Source organism: Athene cunicularia (genome assembly GCF_003259725.1).
Source record: "Athene cunicularia isolate RWA chromosome 4 unlocalized genomic scaffold, athCun1 chr4_part2, whole genome shotgun sequence".
NCBI classification, from domain to species: Eukaryota; Metazoa; Chordata; class Aves; order Strigiformes; family Strigidae; genus Athene; species Athene cunicularia.
In genome coordinates, this window is record NW_020799099.1 from 25,563,104 (window position 1) to 25,585,923 (window position 22,820).

The 22,820-nt window shown below is 39.9% G+C and overlaps 1 protein-coding gene and 1 non-coding gene across 2 annotated transcripts in view; one reads left to right on the forward strand and one right to left on the reverse strand.

Annotated features, from left to right (window-relative positions):
* Positions 1-8,379: 8,379 nt before the first annotated feature.
* Positions 8,380-22,820, reverse strand: part of DCHS2 (dachsous cadherin-related 2) — a 75,556-nt gene continuing 61,115 nt past the window's right edge. Inside the window, exons 17-20 of the mRNA XM_026847954.1 lie at positions 20,713-20,843; positions 18,917-19,200; positions 14,163-14,301; positions 8,380-12,014 (exon numbers count right to left, since the gene is read on the reverse strand). Of these exons, the coding sequence (XP_026703755.1) occupies positions 9,388-12,014; positions 14,163-14,301; positions 18,917-19,200; positions 20,713-20,843 (3,181 nt within the window). The 3' untranslated portion in view covers positions 8,380-9,387. The remainder of the gene's footprint in view (positions 12,015-14,162; positions 14,302-18,916; positions 19,201-20,712; positions 20,844-22,820) is intronic.
* Positions 17,422-17,522, forward strand: LOC113479872. Its single transcript, XR_003398363.1, has one exon. It is a non-coding gene; the product is annotated as a U6 spliceosomal RNA (small nuclear RNA).

Here is a 22,820-nt window from a genome sequence, read left to right on the forward strand (position 1 = left end):
AATCTAGAGAAGAACAAGGTATTATAAGAACCAATAGCTGGAATGTGAAGTTTGACAAATTCATATATGAAATTAATTTAAATACCCTCTTATAAACTGACCAAGCTCTGTTCTAATCAGGCTTGTTTCTGTCACTAGCTCTACTGTAAACAATACAGAAAAATCTGTGAAAAAACAAACCAGAAAAATCTATCTACCAAGGATATTGCTTTAGTTCTGTTCTTGCCTTTTTAAAGGTTGCCCTTTGCTCCCTCTCTAGTAGTGCTCTCTCCACTGCACTATTCATCTAACTGACAATATACTCTGTAATAACTGTATAATGTTGTAATTCTAGAATTAACTCTTACCTGGCACTGTATCAAATGCTTTTCTGAACCTCAAATACATAAATTCCACTGAATTTATCTGTTATCTCCTCAAAGATTGCAGCATTTGGGCATATGACCTACCTTGAAACCCACGCACAGCACTCTTGCATCTGCATGTTCTGACTTTTCTCCAAAAGTGATTCTAATCTGATAGAGTCAACCATTCGAGGCTTGTGTGAATCACTTTATTTTCCACTTCTTTGCTAGGGAGGACTCCATCATGATTTTCTAGTGGCATGTTCTCATCCCTTCCTCAATGAAATTATATAAATGCCATGCTATACCATGCTGCTGGGCCTGTTAACTCCACACACACATACTCTCCATACAATCTTAGGACAAGGATTATTCTTCCCCCTCTATTTGAGCACGTTAAGATCTTTGAGGCATGTTTTCACTGTAAGTGTGGTCTCTTTTCCTTCCTTGCCTTTACTACTAGCTCTGTCCTGTCATTCATCCCATGATCAACATCATCACTAGCTTTACTACATATTAAGGTTAAAAATGCTTTCACTTTGGCCAGGAGAGATTATTTTTATCCTCTAGCTCATTTTTCAGGAGTCCTAGGTTTTCTTCCTCTTTATGAGCGAAGAACCTTTGGCAGTTTGTTGTAATTTTCTTAAGCCTGTTCACAGACCTTTTGCAATCCTTACACTTTGTCCCCTTCAAAACACAGACCTTCCCTAGTGGACAGTTCATGCCCTGTTTTTTTTTTGCCCTAGATAATCTTTGCTATCCAGACAGTTCCAGCTGATGTTCACATCTTTGGCTTGATACAATACTAAACTTCCTCAGCATTCAGACTGCTGGGTCCCAATGTCTTCATCTCTATATTTATGAAAGTTTGCTCTTTGAAGTCAGTAATCCTAGAATTCAGCTTACATGGCACAGCAGGGAATATGATCAAAGCTATTTTGGGTAGTGTAGCTATGTCAGTGTGACGTTCCACTTGAGATAATATACTTTGAATCTGTTAGCTGGAACAAAGCATGTGGCAGTGCAGCTTCAGATATTCAAATCAGCCCAGTCAGAACTAATTTGTTTCTCTTTGCTGGGTAGATACTGTTGTGTAGACATAATTCTTAGTTACAGACCTATTTCTTCCTTTTATCTGAACAGTTTTGTTGTTTTTTTTTTTAAATTTAAACAAAACTAACTTTTGATTACAGATACAAGATTGTTTTCTACAGTCAAGTCTTCCATAGCATATTACCTATGAAAATAAAAATTAATATAGATAGCTTTTTGTCATTAACTGTGTGAATAAATGTGTTAGCTCTATATAGTCCTAGCAAGATTAGTAATACCTGTTCACCAGCTATGCATATATTATTGCAGAGAAACGTCCCAGCAGTACAATTACAGAAAATCCTATGTGTGCATATATAACTGTGCTTAAGCCAACCTTAAGAGACTACAGCAGGCTCTGTAACCCACCAAAACCAAAAGGAAGTCTTTTGCTACCTTCTCCCAAAGTGACAGTAATCCAAAACAGCTTTATTTTTGCTGTCCCTTCCCATTTTTTTGCAGCCTACCACATTCGTAATGTGCAGTGCTACCACATCACCTTTTGCCTTTAGCTCTGCTCTTCCCGGACAGCACATATTTTTTTGATATATGTGTTCCAACTGTAATTTACACTTCATTTCACATCCTGCATGAGCAGTTGAAGTTCCACCGTGCTGCAAAGTATCTTTTTGAGAAACATATAGGAACCTCAGTTGTGTCTCTCTAACCTCAGTCAATACCGTACCTTGACCTTTCATTACCCACTGCATCCCACATCATCTCCCTGATCACTATTCTTGGTGTAACACTTTTTTCTTAACATAACAGAATTACAGAACAATTTAGGTCAGAAAGGACCTCTTGAAATCAACCTCCTACTCAAAAGCAGTGCAAGCTTCAAAGGTATATCAATTTGATCAGGGCCCTGCTCAGTTTTGCAAACCTCCAAATCTCTTGTCCATTCCCCTTGCCTCTGTGACTATTTTCTTTCTTATCCCCTCCTCACGCACCTGATTTTTTTCTTCCATGCGATAGAACCAGGCTTGAGAAAGCCTGATCTCCACACTATCTTTCCCTATCCTTTTTTTTTTCTCCTTGACAGACCGGCAGAACTCTGCTGAAGGCCATCTAGGATGCAAGGTCTTGAAGCCTCAACCTCTCATCACTGTCCTTGATGGACTCCAGCAAACAGTTTCTTTTATTGTGAGACCACAGGTGAGCAAAGGAAGATTTTTTTGTTCCTCAGAGATTATTTTCCAGTGTCAGGTCTTTAACATGTAATTCTGTCCCTGGCAGGCAGCACAACACTGTCTTCTGGGCCAGCTGAGCTGGTAAGCACTCAGTTCTTCTTAATATGGAGTCTTCACTAACAGAGGTCTGCTCCATGTTTGTACGTATCTTCGTTCTTCCTTTCAAACGCAGTTAATTCTATCTTCTCTGTCACAGACTTTCACATATCCTCTTTGTTCACTGCTGAAACTCACTACATCTCTCCTTAGCAGATACATGCAGTAGACAAATGTACATACATTTCAGAAGCATGTCATCAGCAGTCACTGGAAGGATTTTGCTCAGATTATTCATAATGAATTTCCCTCTTAGGAAGAATACTCCAAAATTTGCCTTTTTTATTATTTACCCGAGGCAGTTTTCTGTAAATTAAGCAGTTCAGCGAGTAATGGGTTTGATGGTATTCTACCAGTCCCCACTATTGCCACAAAGCATCACTGATGCCACAAAGCATCACTGATTCTGCCAGGGACACAAGACCAGGCATTTTTGTTTATACACATGAGCATTACCATTGCTACAAAACAAAAGAGCTGTAACAAAGGACTACCAGCTCTACACTCCCCAAAGCACTACCTAGCAGTCTTGACTACCATGGGATCTTCCCAAGCACTTAATGCCTCAGGCAGGCAGATGAATTGGACGTTCCTTTTACTCAGTCTCATGTTTTAAAATTCAATTATCAAGATGTCCTCCTCGCTTTGTCATTTCATTTTTATACGACTTGAAGTAATCAAATTTCCTTGTTGCTTTTTGTTTCTATGGTATAAACATCACTACTTAACTCAATTTAAGTCACAAAATACCTCATTAAACCCCATCCAGAAAATGTTGGTAAGAGGAGGCTTGTGTTACTAAGCCCTCATTTATATCTAATTATCATGATGGAACATACCACATTATTTCAATGGGAAACATTCACATCTTGGCTTCACACCTTAACTGATTAGGGATCAGAATCCCCAATTTTCAGTTATTAAAATTAAGTTGCAAGAAACATACAAAGGTTGAAAATGGTATACACTGGAACACTTCAGGTAGACATGGGAAAAACGAGGAAAAGTGGGTGAGTTCAAACATCTCATTGATCAAGCACAGTGTATGATACTCAGCAACAAAGCCATATGCAGTTTTCTGCAATTCTGCCCCAAAGAACCGAGAAGACTGCTGAAATTTAACAATCTCTACCCAGTGAATGTGTGATCAGCCAATGGCACAGGATGCTCCATTACAGAAGCTGAAATTCAAAGTGCAAAAGCTATATATGACTGCGTAGTTCAGCTGAAAATTGAAAAAACATATGGACCACTCAAAAAACCCACAAAAAATCCCCAAACCCAAATAAACCAAGAAAAACCCAACAACCCCTCAACAACCCAGTCAACAAATGCCAAACCTTTCCTGCCTACCTTAACAGTTATTAGGATCATTCTGAAGACTAATTCTACCCAGCACTTGACCTCAGGTAAAGTGCTTACAAGACAAGTAGAGAAATTCCTGCCTGAAGGCATGATTATTCTGTGCATTCAGTAAAAGCAGTAGCAGACTGTAGTTTATATAAACGTAGAACGATGAAACAGTAAGTGACCTTTCCCTTACAGACCTTCTCAGACTTCTCTGAAAGTAGCTCCAACATAAGCATTTAAAGCAAGGCTCGCATCAATCACCATGAAGCATAGAGAACCTCGCCTCCAAATCATCCCGCCACCTCCCTGCCTCATGCTGGTTCTAGTCTCTTTTCCAGGCTCTTGATTTCCCTTCTTTTAATGCTCCCTCCTGCTGGTTTACAGCCCGACACACCAGGGAGCAGGTTCTCTGCTGCCAGTGATTCTTGTTACAGTATCAGGGAGGCACACATGCCGTCCATTTCTTCCAGGTGCATTTTCTTCTCAAGTCCCACTGACATCAGTGGAAGAAGTCCTGGCGTGTTGGATCGCAACCCAGTATTTTCAAATCGTTTGAAATTAAATGAACCCTACAGTTTGTTAAAAGGGAGATGCTGGAAATTAATCTACACCCAGCTAGATGGGGCTTGAGACAGGAATTTCTGAGGTCAACACAAGCAAGTTTGATTTGATACAAATTTCTTTTGGTTATGCCACAAGTAAGACCATTTAGAAACTTTTCTGAATTTCCCATTTGAAAGTTTTCAGCAAAATGCTGTAGGCGTATATAAGTAACAGCAAGGTATTCCTCCGGATTAGGCTAGTGACTGGGCATAATCTAGTCCCACCCATTCTCAAATGTCACCTTTATGTAACAGCTACTGTTGACTGACCAGCTCTCTCAATCAACAGCTCAACTTCCATTTTCCACAGGTTTTGGAGAGTTTCTCATAGGCAATTAACATGCAGTTTTAGGGAAGGCGACCAGGATTGTGTTAAATAGTCTAAAATTTAAAAAAAATGTTGAACATAAGATTATTTTCAAGTGGATAAGGTGAAATGGACATGACAGACAGTTTTAAGTGTAGATTGTAGTGCAGCAATCCTTTGTTTTGAACATAATATTCAAGAGATTTGAATTTTCGAACTGTAATGAGATTTTCAACTGATGTTTTCAATGCCATGGTGGATCACTTCAGTCCTTTACCATGGCATCTGCATTTTCAGCCATGTGGTTTGGCATCTAATGCTTCATTCAGCACAGGACTTATTTGGGTCAAATATACAAAAATAAAATAGTTGCAGTAATGGGGTAACAATTTATCAGCTAAAGGATTTGGTATTTTCTACACTGTGCAAGTTAACTCGTGTCAAGAAACAGAACCATTTCACAATTCTAACCTACCCTGATGCCTCTCTGTATTCCTAACAGATGCTCCTCTATTACATTTTATGCATTTTAGAAGAAAAAGCATCTGACATTTTATGAGGAATAACCCTATCAGAAATGTAAAGTGCAAGGCTAAAAGAGAATGTTTTAGATACGCAGTTTTCCTTTCCATAAGGCCCCTTTTCTTTTGCTTAAGCATCCACATTTTTTCCAACGTTTTTAAAATGTTGTATTTATTTATGGTGGAATTTTCAAAGCCACCAAGAGGATTTGGATGCCAGACTGCAGTTTTGTTTAATGAGATCTGAACATCCAAATCCATACACAGACTGAATATACATTAGGCTTTGTATACGTGCTAGCGAACAACTAGCAGACCTAGCAGCTATGCAACACCCAAAAGTATACTCAGTTTGATTCTCCAACACCTTAGTTATTCCAACCAGATCATCTACAGGGAATTAAACCACATACTACCACAGTGCGTTGGTTCTGTTGTGCCAGATAATAAGAGTAAGAAGCTGCAAAGCCATTTTACTTGCAAAGTAAGCCAAATTCTAAATATAAATGTCCCACCACAGTATATTCAATTACAAAGTCACAACTGCCTCCTATTCCAATTAGTGTTTTTACAGGATTTTAGGGAACGCCATCCTCCATTCTCAGCCAACCAGTGACAGCTCTCTCCCTGCAAGGATTCCCCTGTGTCCTTCATCCCCAGGGGGCCAGTTTTCGAGCAGCAATTTCAGAATGCTTGGGAGGAGGATTAATCTCAACGGCCCTGAACACCTATGATGGTCAACTGGACTGTCGATTGGCCTTTGACTCCATGAGCTGTAGAAGTATAAAGCCATATGAGCACAACCATCAGTCCGGTGCTAGCTGATGTTCTAGTAACGTTTTTTTGTCAGGGCAGCATTTTTTTGGCTTAGAGGTCTCCCAAAGAAAAGAGTTAAACATAGTTCTTCAGAAAGCTACATATCAGTTAAAGAAAACAAGTGACAGAGAGCACAGAGAATTGATGGTGAACAAATATATTGAATAAATATTTCAAATATAATTGAAATCGGCAACTCAATACACTTAGCAACAAGGGTTCATTTTTATCGGTTATTTTTATCTAAAACTGCTTTAGGAACAATTCTTGTCTTCAGCTGAAGATAAAATACAAACTAAATATGGACTTGTGTAGGTAAGTTGTGTTTTTAGTATCATTTCAGAAAATAGGTATATATATTTTCATAATCTGTAAATGATGGATTCCCTAAAAATATGAAGGTTTTTTCTCCTTGCACAGGAATCTGCTTGAACGTCAATTTAATGATTACTACTGGTAGATGGAATTTTGATATCCATTTGGTAGTGATTTACACCAGTGTTTTCAAGGCTGCCAACAAGCAAATCCAGAAGGCAGGCAGCCAAAATTCCAGAAGAGACAACTGTCTTTTATTTTATAGCTTATGCATTTTGAGCTTAATATGATTTTCCACTAACAAGTTCTGTACCTTCTCCAAAGTGCTAAAACTGGTGTGCAGAATTGCAAAGTGACACAGCCTCTTCGAGGCAAGCTAATATTAAACTCATGGTAAATTACAGAAGTTATATTGTTTACTTAGGGAAAAAAACAGTAAGGTTAAAAGAACTACACATGATTTATTGCAGACACTTGTTTCAATGGTCACATTTTTCAGCTTGACTATATTTGAAACATCAATCTATCATCTAAGTGTTGTTTCCCATTTGATAAAGAATAAGCAAATACATAAGAGACAAGGGAAAGATTGCTGTAACACTTAAGAAGAGAACAAAGTATGCTTTGGTTATATCTTGCACATTTCTAATGCTAATAGTATTCCATTTACAACAGCAATATTAGTGAAGAAAAAGCTACTCATCCATTAGCCTAGACTCTGTACATGAAATGAGGCCCTAGCTACCACTGCATATCTATCAGTGTGAAAGATCAAACACAGTTTTGCTGTGTAAAGCATTTATTATTCCACCAATCACCTACTGGAAAGATAATGCCTATCAGGACAGCATGGGCTTATTGCTCCTCAGGACAATAGCTGGCACCTACCCATTACAACCTGAAACTAAAACCAGATTAGATAAATTCTTGACTATATAGAAAAGGTAGTTCTGTGTACCATGTGTGTCTCCTGAAGCTGTAACTGCACAGAACTGAACGCCACAAAGAACACCTGTCATTCTATCTGAAATTACTTTCCAAGTTAATACATATAAGTCAAAAGCAAACATGTTATAGATAGCATAATGTTAACAGGTGAAGAATAATATTCATACTGAAATAATGGCCTTTAACTGATACTCCATGTTCAGATATGAACTGAGAATAACTACTCTTTGCTTTCCTCTTCCTTGCACAGGTTTTTGTCTGACTATAAAACTTATCATCCTGTCTCCTTTATCAGTAACATTTGTCTATCCCAAGGAATTCCTAAGCCATGTCTCATTTCATACTCCATGGCAGTACAAAGAACAAATGACACCTTTAAAAGAAGCACTCTTGCATAGCAGCACAGATCCTGCTGCATGATAGTACAGTGCAGGTGTAGCCTTAGAAACAGGATCTTATTCAAAGACAGGTTATGAGTCCACAGGCTGCAAATCTTCACATGCATGATAGAGGAAATAACAAAAGCCAGTGCATGGCTGATCATGATGCCGATCCTACAAGATCACCCAGTCTAACCGCACTGTATGCTTTTCCTCCACCTGTTACGATCTGTACAATACATCCCTCCCTACACATCCAACTTGTAACAGATTCCTGGGCACTAACTAGGCCCTTCCCTATAGCCCAGTTTTAATACATGTGACGCAAAAGACTTTTAAATATACACTGAAGAGAAACCAAAGTAACTCTAGATGTATCTTCTGTGTGTTTTATTGATCTAATGATACAATATACAAGCATACACAGCAGTATAGGCATGTGTATGTACCTGGATATACATATATATACAAAATGCCATATGTCAATACATACAGCAAACAAAGCCAGATTATCTGGTTTTGCAGAGATACACCCAGCACACAGGACCAAAGACCAGGATGGAGGCATACAAGTCCTTTAGAACTGTATGTAACACTGTTCGTACAGCTGCCTAGGGACCAGAACAGCTTCTGTAATAGGACAGAAAGACAACAGGTATCTATTTTAGATCTAGTAACGGAGAAGATGGTTGCTTTTATCTTACCACTGGTTATTCTGTTTTCCAAAGGTGATCCATTATTATTCAGATAATCATGGCTCACTGGCTTTACACCAGGAGATAAATGAAAGGTGCACAGAAACTTCTAAGTAGGATTCCACAGCACAAAGGTAGCTAACAAAGCCTGCCAGGGAACCATGGCAATTGATGAAACTGCACCAGGCCCAACAGGTTGTTGGGACCCAGGTGCTGAGATGTGGGAAGTCTGGGCAAACACTTGAGAAAGAGCTCACTAGGAATCTCTGCTTTATTATTTGCCCATACCCAGTCCTGCCAAATTTACACATCCCTCTAGTACCCTCTTCTAATACAACCACAGATGTGGTCAGAACCCACCAGCATGCTAATAGAGTTTTTCCACCATAAAGAATTACTAACATTTATTTGTTATTGACATATTTTATGAGAAAAACAGTAAAATTGGTCAAGCTGGTTATCAGGCACCTGGCTGTGTGATTTACATAGGAAACCACAGCTGTTTGGAACTGAAAGTGGAGACATCTCATGGCCTCACAGTGGGGGCCACTGTGAAGAACAAGATGGATAGCTATAAAGTTTGTGGCTATTTTATATTTTAACTTTTTCAGCTCATGAAAACAGAAAGAATAATGGTGATACAACTCTGACAGGCATATTTTGCTTGTTAAACAATAACAAAATACAGTTTAAGCCATATTTTTTACTATAAAGTATTGTCAATTAAAAACCTAGACCTGAATTTCTTCCTCTGTTGCAAGTTCATGGCTTGGATCAATAAGACATGTGCCTATCATTTTCCCACCAGGCATTAGAGGAGAAGCAGTAGGCGTCTGCATGGTAAGTAAAGAGAGAGAAGGAGAAAAACTGGGGGTCATGGTTGGTGAAGGGTATCCAATGTTATGGATAAGGGGAGAACGAGGGTATTTTTTCAGTGCTTGCCCTGACATTATATTTGGCATTCGTGGTGGCACTGTCCTTATGCCAGGCTGAGCTACTGATGTTATCAAAGGAGGAGGGAAAACAAGAGATTTCTCCTTAGGAAAGCTATAAATGTGTATGTTTTCATCTTTCAGTTTTGCAATATCATTAAACACTGAGGCAAGAGGTTGAAATCTGGGTTCCCAGCTGAGCACATAATGCCAGTTATAACCACCTCTGAGGTCCTCATCAGAAGCGCCGGAAGTTGCAAGAGAATCATACCCAGAGTCCTGCCTATCTGACATCAAGACATAGTCTCTTGTGAGTTCTGTCATTATGTCTTTCTCTTTTATTCTGATTTTCTTAAGTGTTTGAGACAACATTTTATGTGCATAGCCTGTGTCACAGGCTTCTTCTCTGCCTTCTCCTTTAATGGCCTGCATGCTCCCCATGTTTTGCATGGTAGCCATGACATCTGTTTCTTCAGACTGGCAGGAGAGTTGATCAGAGTCTCTTGGGATCCCCGAATCTGGCACCTGTGAGCCATGCTCACTCAGCGCTGAGCCAGAACTCTTTCTGCAAGGATGTTGATTGATCCTTTTGATTTCCTCATCTTCTGCAGTTTCTCCTTCAGCAGAACTGTGGCCACTGGAGTCTGAATGCCTGCAGGGGACACCGTCATCCTTCCCCTCTTGGATTCCTGCTAAGCTCAGCCATTCTGCTATGTCACCCATGGGAAGCATACTGGTCTCAGTACTCTGGATTTTCTGGCAGTCCTTATCTTCCCTGGCTGAATTCACAATACTAGCTGAGGAGGATACTGCTTCTTTTTTTACACAAGAGTTCACCAGATCTTTCCACTTATGTCTCAGAATAAGTGCAGTAAGACTGACTGCAAGCAGTAGGAACACTATCAAGGAGGCTGAAACACTAATTGTCAGACTGTATGCTGACACTATGGGATAACTCTCAGGAGAATTGGAAATATTTACCAAAACAGTGCATACTGTGAACTTTGACTCAATTTTGGGGCTATGAGCTCTTACCAACAATTCCAGGGTGTCATCATCATTCCTTTTGCTGCCATTTTTATTTCTGTGAACAGTCTGAGTCAAATAAATATTACCACTGGTTTGATTCACAGAAAAGAATGGAGAAGTTTTTAGCAGGGAGTAATGAACAACTCCATCCAGTCCACCATCGCTGTCAGATGCTGTCACTCTGCCAAGCAATTGGCCTGCTTCATTTTTCTCAGGGAGATTAAAGAAATACTGATCTTGTGTAAACACTGGGTCAAATTCATCTCTCCCCTCAATATCTACCTGAACTGTAATGGTAGCCAGTGAGTCACCTTTGTCTTTTGCTTGGATTATGAGACAGTACCTATTCTGACTTTCATAGTCAAACATTTGCTTTGTATGGATATCTCCTGTCAATGGATCAATAAAGAACATGTCATGGTCTCTAGGAGCTTCACGATGAGCCAAACACGAAGATTGGATGGAGTAGGTAAGATGTCCATAGGAGCCTTTATCAAAATCCAGTGCATTAACAGCGCACACAAAAGAAAATGTAGGCAGATTTTCACTGACAATGCAGCTCAAGCTGGGAAACAAAAACAGTGGGGCATAATCATTGTCATCTAAGACGCTAACAAGAACAACAGAAAAAGCCACATTTTTTACATCAGCTCCTCCATCTGTGGCTTGGACAATCAAAGTGAATTTCATGGTATCCTCATAATCCAGCGTTTTCATCAAATCCACTGATCCCGTTTTCCCATCCAAGCGAAAATGTCCCCTGTCATTTCCAGAGATGATAGCATAACTGATCTCTGCATTAGCACCTGCATCACAGTCATTTGCTGAAACTTCAGTGATGTGACTACCTACAGGGATGCTTTCTTTGACATGAATATGGTAGTCCGGGCTGCTAAATACTGGAGGCTTATCATTAACATCCAGCACAGTTATCAGTACAGTAGCAGTTGAATTCAAGGAGGGTGTTCCACGATTAGAGGCAAGAAGGACTAAATGGTGCGAAGCAGCTGTTTCCCTGTCGAGAACACTGCTCAAAACAAGACTGCCAACAAGTTTGTAGGATGTTTCTGACTCCATAACACTTGTTTCCACAGAGAATAAATTCTCAGCATTGCCATCAATAATAGAGTATTCAACATATGTGTTTTCATGTGTCCAATCATAGTCGATGGCTGAAAACACGAGAACACTTTCTCCAACCGAGGCATCCTCGCTCACACTGAGATTGTACATAACCTTTGTGAACTGAGGGGCATAGTTATTTACATCTTCTACGTGCACCTCTACAGAGGTAACTGCACTTAGAGTGGGACTGCCACCATCTGTGGCTTCTATCAGAAGCTGAATAATGGAAATCTTTTCGAGCTGTGTCACTGGTCCTGTAGTGAACACTGAACCTGAAAAAAAAACCAAACCAGAATTAACAAAAGCCCACACTTCACACTCACTAAGGCAAATATATGTGATTCTAAAAGCTGAATCTACAGTCACATTTGAAAATGACTTGACTGTAATTGCTGCACACCCTAAAGTAACTCTTGCATCCAGGGAGTAGTGGGTCAACAGCTCAAAGTCTGGATGGAGATCAGTGATGGGTGGTGCCCCCCAGGGGTCCAAACTGGGACCAGTACTGTTTAGTATCATCATCAGTGACATGGACAGTGGGATCAAGTACACCCCCAGCAAGTTTACTGATGACACCAAGCTCTGTGGTGTGGTCGACATGCTGGAGGGAAGGGATGCCATTCAGAGGGACCTGGACAAGCCCAAGAAGTGGGCCCATGAAAACCTCATGAGGTTCAATAACATTAAGTGCAAGGTCCTGCACATGGGTCAGGACAACTCCAGTTATTAATACAGGCTGGGTGATGAAGGCATTGAGAGCGGCTCTGCAGAGGATGATCTAGGGGTACTGGTGATTGAAAAACAGGATGTGACCTGATAATGTGCACTCACAGCCCAGAAAGCCAACCGCATCCTGGGCTGCATCAAAAGAATGCATGACTAGCAGGTCAAGGGAGTTGATTCTGCCCTGCTACTCCACTCTCGTGGTACCCCAACCTGGAGTACTGTGTCCAGCTCTGGGGCCCCCAACAGAAGAAGGACATGGACCTGCTCAAGTGGGTCCAGAGGAGGGCCACAAAAATGATCAGAGGGAAAGAACACCTCTCCTGTGAGGACAGGCTGAGACAGTTGGGGTTTGGCCTGGAGAAGAGAAGGCTCCAGGAAGACCTTATTGCAGCCTTTTAATACTTAAAGGGACTTATAAGAAAGATGGAGACATACTTTTGGTAAGGCCTGTTGTGATAGGACAAGGGGTAAGGGTTTTAAATTAAAAGAGGATAGGATCCACATTAGATACAAGGAAGAAATTTTTTACAATGAGGGTAGTGAAACACAGGTTGTCCAGGGAGGTGGTAGATGCCCCATCCCTGGAAACATTCAAGGTCAGGTTGGACAGGTCTCTGAGCAACCTGATCTAGTTGGAGATGTCCTCTGCTCATTGCAGTGGGGTTGGACTAGCTGGCCTTTAAAGGTCCCTTCCAACCCAAATTATTCTATGGTTCTAAGAAATCATAGCTAATGCTGTGAAGCCAAGTCCTACCCACAGTGATGCAGTATCAAATAGACATACAGCATTTAGACCAGCAAAAACTTCTCTTCCTAGTAAAGGCTGAACATGCAAAGAGCATACAATAAAAGGCAAAACAAAGCTAAAGCAATGTAGGCTCCTTATAAGAGGTGCCTATGCTGTTCAAGTTCATTACTGGAGGTTCCTAGTTCTCCTGTTTTGCTTGCAATGCAGTAATAGCATTATGGGCTTGTTTGTTATTTAGATAGGTTTGCCAATAATTTATGTAAATATGATTCATTCAAATTGCTTATCTAAACATGGGGGTTGGACAAGATGATCTTGAAAGGTCCCTTCCAGCCCAGACCATTCAATGACTCGATGTTCATAAGCCATGTACTTCTGCTTCACTTGTCACAGTGTATAGCCAAGCATCACAGAGTCAACGCTGTGTGACAATTCTCTGATCACAGTTGAAAACAGCCTCTAGCCAAACATAAGTTGGTGAATACAGAATAACAAATGGCTTAAAAGAAAACAGCTTTAACTGGGTAAGACATATGTATATTCAGTATTTGTAAATACCATCACCGAACAAACATTGTATTCGAAAATTCACCTCATGTAAACACCTGGGAACAGCAAATAAGCAATAAGCACTTTCTCGCTGAAATGTTCTGAATGCAAAATGTACAGCAACTTTTCTATCAAATCACATCAGAGGAATAGCACTTAAAGGATGTTGTAACTAGATGCCTTGTGTATGGTTCGGGGACAAACTGAGAACTCCAGTCGTTGATGTGATCAGTTCTTCAGTGATAATGGCAGATTTAGCCAAAACATATGGTGGACTTTGGCCACCAAAGATTTCCAGAACTCAAGTGATCACTGGCAACAGGTGAGGGGAAGTGCAATAGGACTCTTCAGTTTACACTGAAAAAGCTGAAATAATAAACCATGCTTACAAACTCACCATTCTTGTGATCAATGGAAAATCCCTCAGAGGAAGAGAGGATTTTATAGGAAATCATTCCATTACATTCGGAATCCCTATCCACAGCAGAGACTGTCAGGACAGTGGTACCCATGGAAATTAGCTCTGGCAAGGTCACCTGATGTATAAAGCAAAATTGAAGTTTTGATAGAGCTTAATAAAAGATTTTAAACATAAAACCCACATTTTCCTTCATTTGATCTTAGTAAAAACCACACATATTTCCCAGCTTTGGAAAAAGTTTCACCTGCCGGTTTTCTTCTGGGCCAAAACCATAAAAAGTTTAGACATAGAAAATGATGCATACAATATAGCCAAAATTTATAGTAAGTTTTAAACAGCAGTAAAATCCATCTAGTTCTAGTTCATTATGACAATGACTTCAGAGAATCACTGAATCTTTTTTTTCAATAGTAAACTAATGGAAGGAATAACTACAGTGGACTGCAACTAAAACTGGCTTTTCTCCTTGCTTTCAGAAACACCTTAATTTTCATACATGAAATACAGTCTGCAGTCCCCATCTGAAGTATATGACTGACCATTAAAAAAACAACACCAGGTACTCTGAATATTCCAGCACCAGAGCATTTAATCATCACTAGATTATTCACAGAATTTAGTTTTTCAGAATGCTTAATTTTATTTTCATATAATCTAGGAAACCAAGAAAATCCTTTCCCTGAAGAGCTTCTGTTATGTGAAGTTCAGACACAGTACTTTTTTGACCAAAGTCTCCTTCTACCTTATAAATCTGATTTCAAATGAACAGTATGATGCAGCAGCTACTTTTGTCATAACTTCAAGTGTTAGTTTAAGTAATTTAACCAGAGATATTATATGTACATATATGTACGTAATAGCCATACATATATATATATATATATATATATAAAATATATATATAAAATAGAATCACAGAACGGTTTGGGTTGGAAGGGATCTTAAAGATCATCTAGTTCCACCCCCCCTGCCATGGGCAGGGACACCTTCCACTAGCCCAGGTTGCTCAAAGCCCCGTCCAACCTGGCCTTGCCCGCTCCCAGGGAAGGGGTATCCACAGCTTCTCTGGGCAACCTGTTCCAGTGTCTCACCCTTACAGTAATTAATTTCTTCCTTGTATCTAATCTAAATCTACCCTCTCTCAGTTTAAAACTGTTATCCCTTGTCCTATCCCTACATCCCTGATAAAGAGTCCCTCCCCATCTTTCCTGCAGCCCCCTTTAAGTACTGGAAAGCCACTCTCCCTGGAACCTTCTCTTCTCCAGGCTGAACAACCCCAGCTCTCTCAGCCTGTCCTCACAGGGGAGGTGCTCCAGCCCCCTGATCATCTTTGTGGCCTCCTCTGGACCTGCTTGAGCAGGTCCATGTCCTTCCTGTGTTGGGGGCCCCAGAGCTGGACACAGCACTGCAGGTGGGGTCTCAGGAGAGAGGAGTAGAGGGGAAAAATAACCTCTCTTGACTCGCTTGTCATGCTTCTTTTGATGCAGCCCAGGATGTGGTTTGGCTTTCTGGGCTGTGAGCGCACATTGCTGGCTCATAGTCAGTTTTCCATCCACTGATACCCCCAAGTCCTTCTTCACAGGGCTGCTCTCTATCCACTCATCACCCAGCCTGTATTTGTGTTTGGGATTGCCCTGACCCATGTGCAGGACCTTGCACTTGGCCTTGTTGAACTTCATGAGGTTTGCATGGCCCCACCTCTTCAGCCTGTCCAAGTCCCTCTGGATGGCACAGCCCTTCCCTCCAGCATGACACAGCTTGGTGTCACTGGCAAAGTTGCTGAGGGTCCACTCAATCTCACTTTCCATGTTGTCAACAAAGATATTGCACAGCACTGGTCCCAACACCAACCCCTAAGGAACAACACTCATCACTGCTCTCTACTTGGACATTGAGTTTTGATCGGCTCGACAGTTTTATATATGAAACTATATATGAAAAATATAAATACAAAAACACTTGAAGGGACAATAAAAGGGTAAAAATTACAGGATGATGAATAGGGAATTATATATATCATTGTCCAAAAAGCAGCAGTGTATCTTATTGTCCAAGCAACGCATCAAAACATCAGGACTGTGGTGAGAGAAGCTTAGCTGTTTATGTTAACACAGTCAACAGAGCTATGCTGTTTTCCATCAGTTAATAATCCTGCCTGTATTTCTATTCTGACCTACAAAAAAAATTCCTCACACTTGCACAAGCAAGTACTTGCCTAAACTATTCCCCAAAATCAGACACATATGAAGAAAACTTAAGGCAAGGTCTAAAAATCACTTGAGCATTATTAGAGCATTTTTTTTAGAGTTTAGACTTATGACTTTAAGTGGGCAAATCCTGACAACTCAGGCACGTCAAAGCTTTACAGGTGCCTACACTATGTCCCATAGTTATCTCAGGGACTAAACTGCTGTGCCTGCACATGCTCAGAGGTTGAAATTTCTTTACTAAGCCAAATGTTTAGACTTATTTCTTGACTATATCTGTTTGAGATTTATAAATGAAACTTTATTGAATTCAAGTTTTCTGTGTTGCCTCATTTGTGCCACCACACACAAAAAGTACCAAGTCAAGCAAACAGCTCAGTTCACAGGATTTCAAAATGGCTGAGGCTGGCAGGCACCTCCAGAGATCATATTGTCCAACCCTTGGTCAGAGCAGGGTCACCTAGAGCAGGGTGCCCACAAGTGTATGTAATTGAGTTTTCTCATCTCCAGGGATGGAGACTCCACAACCTCTCAGGGCAACCTGTGACAGTAATCAGTCACTGTTAAAGTTAAAAAAAAAAAAAAAAAAAGTTCTTCCTGATATTTAAACAGAATTTCCTGTATTTCAGTCTGTGCCCACTGCCTCTTGTCCTGTCAATGGACACCACACAGAGGAGTCTGGCTCTGTCTTATTTACTCACCCCACTAGTATTTACACACATTGATAAGATCCTCCCTAAGCCTTCCATTTTCAGCCTGAATGATCTATGCTCTAGGCTCTCTTGGGCCTCAGCCCAAGTCTAGCCCCACAGAAGGAAAGCACTACTCTGTCAGCCTCACCTTCCCTGTGGCAGCCTTATTGCAGCCTATCCTCACCTGGAGCTACAGGTTTTGTCTCTCCCATCCCTAAACCTAACTCCAAGCCATTACATGTGCTGAGCCTTAGCCCAAGCCCCACAGCCATAGGGCTGATGCAGTCAGGGAAAAACCCTTTTAGCAGCTTACCCTTGAAAGCCTTGTATGGCATTATGCTCACTTTGGCAACACACACACTAAAATTGGAACAATACCGAGAAGGTTAGCATGGCACAAGGATGACACACAAATTCATGAAGCATTCCCTATTTTTTTAGTGATCTAGGGGTGCTGTGGCTGACAGCAGGCTCAGTATGAGTCAGCAGCATGCCCTGGCAGCCCAGAGGGCAAACCGCATCCCGAGGTGCATCAAACACAGCATAACCAGCCGGGCAGAAGAGGTGATTATCCCACCGTATTCAGCACTGGCACAGCCTCACCTCGAGTACTGTGTGCAGTTCTAGGCCCCACAATTTAAGAAGGTCCAGAGGAGGTCAACAAAGCTGGTGAAAGGGCTAGAAGGCATGTCCTGTGAGGAGCGGGTAAGGACTTTGGACTTGTCTAGTTTGGAGAAGAGGAGGCTGAGGAGCACCTCAGTGCTCTCTACAGCTTCCTGAGGAGGGAAGTGCAGGGGGAGCTGCTGAGATCTTCTCCCTGGTATCCAGTGACAGGACACATGAATGGTTCCGAGCCTTGCCATGGGAGGTTTAAGACTTGGCATTAGGAAGCATTTCTTTATTGAGAGGGTGGTCAAGCACTGGAACAGGCTTCTTAGAGAGGTGGTCCACACCCTAAGACTGTCAGTGTTTAAGAGGCATTTGGACAATGCCCTTAACATGTTTAACCTTTGGTCAGCCCTGAATTGGTCAGGCAGTTGGACTAGATGATCATTGTAGGTCCCTTCCAACTGAAACAGTCTGTTCTATTTTATACTTCCTTTAGAATTCCTTTAATCATCTCAGTGGCCCATAGTTGTCCATAGTTGCTAAAACAGCTTTGTTTTAAACCACTGTTGGACAACATGACTTCTACAACAGTCTAGCAGTTCAAATGCTTGTCCAAAAGTTGAGCTCTGCACCCTCCTCAGTCTAGTAGGGGAAGTTGGGGAGGTAAAAACCCAAATCCCTCACTCCCTAGATGAATGCCATTGCTATAAGGCAATATTACACGTTACAAACTATATGTGTATAACCTACCACAGGGGCATTTGCTACACCTCTATGGAGCTCTTAACTGAAAATTAGGAAATTCATGCCATAGTAATGGGGCCAGAATAAATGCACTGACTTGTTTATTATTCTCTCAGAAGGAGGAAGTTCTGAACATTGGACCCTGCTCTGCAAACTGGTTTGGATTATATCCAGTAACTCCCAGTAATAAATGCATGGTGTATGGAGTACAGCTAGCATTCACACAACTTTCCTTCTGAAGCCAGAAACCACAAACATGAAAACTGAACAATTCCCTCACTCCTTTAGTAGAATTCCTAGGAAGGAGAGGGGGTTTCCCAAAAGAGTTCTCCTCCATTTCTGCTCAGTAATAGTTTGCAGAGACCTTAGTTCTCAGTGCTCAAATGCATTTTTAAGACAAATATAAACAAGCACTCCTACTATTTATCATCATTAATGGAAAGACATCATGTCTGTTGTCCATTTCTCACGTTCCCACCTGATATGAATCCTGAGTAAACACTGGTGGGTTATCATTGATGTCCAAAACAAGGATGGTGAGTTCTGCTTCTGTTTGATGTACAGAATCTGAAACGATGATTCTCAGTTTATACACAGCAGTTTCTTCAAAATCTAATGGTTCTACCACTGTGACTACACCAGTGTGTTGATCGATGGCAAATTTCATTCCAGGACTATCATAAATAAAACCAAAATGAAGTGCTGGCCTGGAGTCTGCATCACTGGCTGACACTTTAGTCACTATAAGACCAGGCAGGGCATCTGAAATAAAAATTTTCAGAATAAGTCATAGCTAAAAGATGATGCTACAATTTCTGAAGATTTTGCCAATTTTGTAATACTGAATCTTAGATATCTTTCTGTATTAGCTTTTGTTGTATTTTGACTTTTTGTTTTAGAACAAGAGAAATATCCAGAATATTGTATTGGAATATGGAATATGTATATGGAAACAGTATTGGATTTTTTCAAATGCATCTGCTTTATCCCAATTTTAATTTGGGTTTTCTTTAGACTTTCCCAGATCCAGTGTAGCCATAACTGTTTATTCCCCAGCAACAGGAGTTTCCATGGTTTTCCACAGGCATTTAGGTGACATGAATTTATTGAAGAGGGTCACAAACCTCCACAAGAATATCTAACTGAGGCATCAGAGTTCCCTGATCTGCGTAGAACCAGTGAATGCAATTCTGAAGCTTTTCCAAAGAAGGCCACTACAGAGAAACGAGACCTCCAGACAGACCTATGTGACACAAAATTCTTAAGAGCTCAATGTGTAGTCCTATGAGATTGAGAAGCTGGATACTGTTTTTGTAATGTGCCGAATTGACCATACCAGGGATTGCAAACTGAACCTATTAGTGATCATCCAACAAAGTCTGGAGCTAACAGAAACTAAACCATGTCCCATTTCCATAACTGGGGCATTAAGCCTCAAAAATGCCATGCAATGTCCTAAAGCAAATGTATTTAAAAGGAATACAAAAACCTAAATAAGTAGCCAGTAGTTAACAGCTGCTATGCATCCATGACTTCCATACTCATCATTACCAGTGAAACTGAAATTTAGGGAAGGCTAGAAAACATCAGTAGAAAGACTGCCTTGCTATCTTTTGTTAACAGGAGTACTAGAATTTCAGCATCTAAATCTTTATAAATTTTCTGCTGTGTATCTTAATGCATCTCATGTGTGATGCCTGTATCTGAAAATGCTGGGCTTAAGACTCGAGGTCTGCAAATGTTGAGCTAATGTCACACAACATATCAGATGTATGCTGGGATGAGTACTCAGGAGGTCCTGGATACTCTTCTTCAGGATCATCAACTGGATCAAGCTATAGGGCATTTAAACACTTCATTCAAATTAAAGAAATTGTTTCCTTCATCACAGTGAAGTTCAGAATGTCTCATTTCTAGCAATGCTTGTTTTAACGCTAAGTATTTTTATTGGAGAAAAGCAGAAATTGAAGACATCTGAAGAATATGACACTGGAGTCCAAAATGAACAGATTACAGATGTATTTCTGTAGAGTTTGTTTTCCTCTTTCTGAATTGCCTATGGTTTTGTTCCAAGCTATTCTTAAACACAATCTTAAAGATTAAGAATAATGCCTCTGAGAGCAAAAGCAGATCACAGTTTACTTTGATATTTCAGTATTAATATAATCCATTATCCTTTTTACCACAGTTGTTTGGTTACACAAATCATCAAAAGCACTATCATTGCCTGACAAATCCCAGTCTTAACGAAATTATCTGCACTATCACACTTACTTTCTGGGACCTTCACTTCACCTAGTGGTTGGATAACTGGAGCATTGTCATTAACATCTAACACTTGTATCCTCACAATACTGGTAGCAGAAAGTCTGGGGTTTCCTTTATCAGCAGCTTGTATAACCAACCTACAATTAAAGGAAATAATAATTGTCACTATTGGCCAGAAATCACTGAATTATCCACCAGTGTTAAAAGCAAGGGAAAAATTACGAATTAAAAGATTAGCCCTTTCTGCTCCTCACTGCAACTCTTAAATTCCATCTTTCTGTAAGGTTGACTGCCTGGAGTTTTATTTTTTATGTACCATTTGACAATGGCAAAGCTCCTACTGATTTTAGCGGGACCACAATCTCACTGTCAGATTAAGAGAGTTTTTGCCTGCACACTTCCATTTTACTCCTGTAAGGATAAGTAGTAGATTCTGTTAACCACCTTTTGATTTCCACAAACAATGTAAAAAACAAAATGGTAATGACCCGATAAACATGGATGAAAGGATGTTTACTCTCTGTGGGAACTAGCTCCTGAACAATAAAGAGCAAATATTTATTGTAAGCAAAGATTATTGGGAAGACTCCACCACTGCCCAGTAATAAAAATTATCCAGAGGGAAAATAAAAAATAAATCTAACTCAAGAAGTGCTCTAAAAAAATGTACCAAAAAAAAAAAAAAAAATCAAGCTGTGCAAAAGGATATACAAGTCAGAGCCTGGCATCTCAATTAAATGTTTTGTGTACTAACAACGCTTTGCATGTTGCATATTTTCTGGGTCCCCCTGCAGATCTTCTGAACATATTATTTCTCCCTCTTTTTTTCTAAGTCACAGTTTCTGTTCAAAGTGTCAAACAGCTATTTCCTAAAAGTTTACATGACAATATGAAATAGCAAGGCTGTAACTCAAGCTGTGGATTGTAGCACTTCCATTCCTGAACCACACCAGCTCTGCTCTGGCTGTCCCTGTGGTTTCTGACGCTGACAGAACACATAACTTGAATTGCAGGCGAGTATTCAATCGGTGACCATGTATAATTCCATATAGAAAGTGTATTTGCTCGAGAATGAATATTGGTAAGGTATACATATGGAAATATTTTACTAAAAATAATCACTTTCTAAGGTTTCAGGAAAAAACTCTCATAAAAACATCTCAGACAAGGCATTAAAATTAAAGTTCTGTCAACACTTTCCTTATAACTCCTATTACAAGGGGCTTAGAACTTCTGTGGATGAAAATGTTCAATTTAGATAAAAAAACCAACTCCTTGCAAATGTGAAAGAACCAATGGTAACATTTTGAAATTAACAGGAAAACAGTTTTGAAAGCTTCTTTTGCTCTTCACTTTTCACTTAACAATGTACAGATTAATGACATATTAATAAAGAGAAGGAATATGAAGATTCAGATTCCTCAAACTGTCAATTTAAAAGGCTAGAATTCCATCATAAATACTGAAATGAATCAGGTTTTCAGTTAAAGACAGATATGAGAATTACTATGTTTACATGTTCAACATTTCATCAAAAGTAAACAACCTTCCTTTGAAGGATTTATTTCAGGCATTCTTTTAAAGCACTAGTTACAAATAAAATGTATAATGCTATTTAACTGACTGAAAATCAGAACTGATGTTTTTCATTCAGTGAAAAACTGAAAAATAAACTCCAAATGAAGTGTTCTGTATATTAAGTTAAAACAAAGTATCTCCTTTAGGGCACTATTATCAAATTACAGCAATATTAAAAAAAAAATCATGTTCTGTTGGTATTTTTGATGTGGTTTTCTAAAAGTTATTCTGGTTCATAAGAATTCTGATTGGATGTTTAAAACTTTGAGGCCCCAGAGGATAGGAAAACTTGCAAATACTTTAACTGATGCTACAACCATATGGAAAAAAAAAAAAAAAGAAAAGGTAATTTCTACTGACACATACGCAAGAATGTACTTTTTATAGAGACTGTAGTACATAAAAAGGGTGTATTAATGAATCTGAATACTCATATTTTCTCTTCAAGGTATGATTACTTATTTGCTTTCTAATTCCAATTATGACAGGAATGAAAAATTACCATGTCCACTTGATCATATTTTCTCATAGTTTCT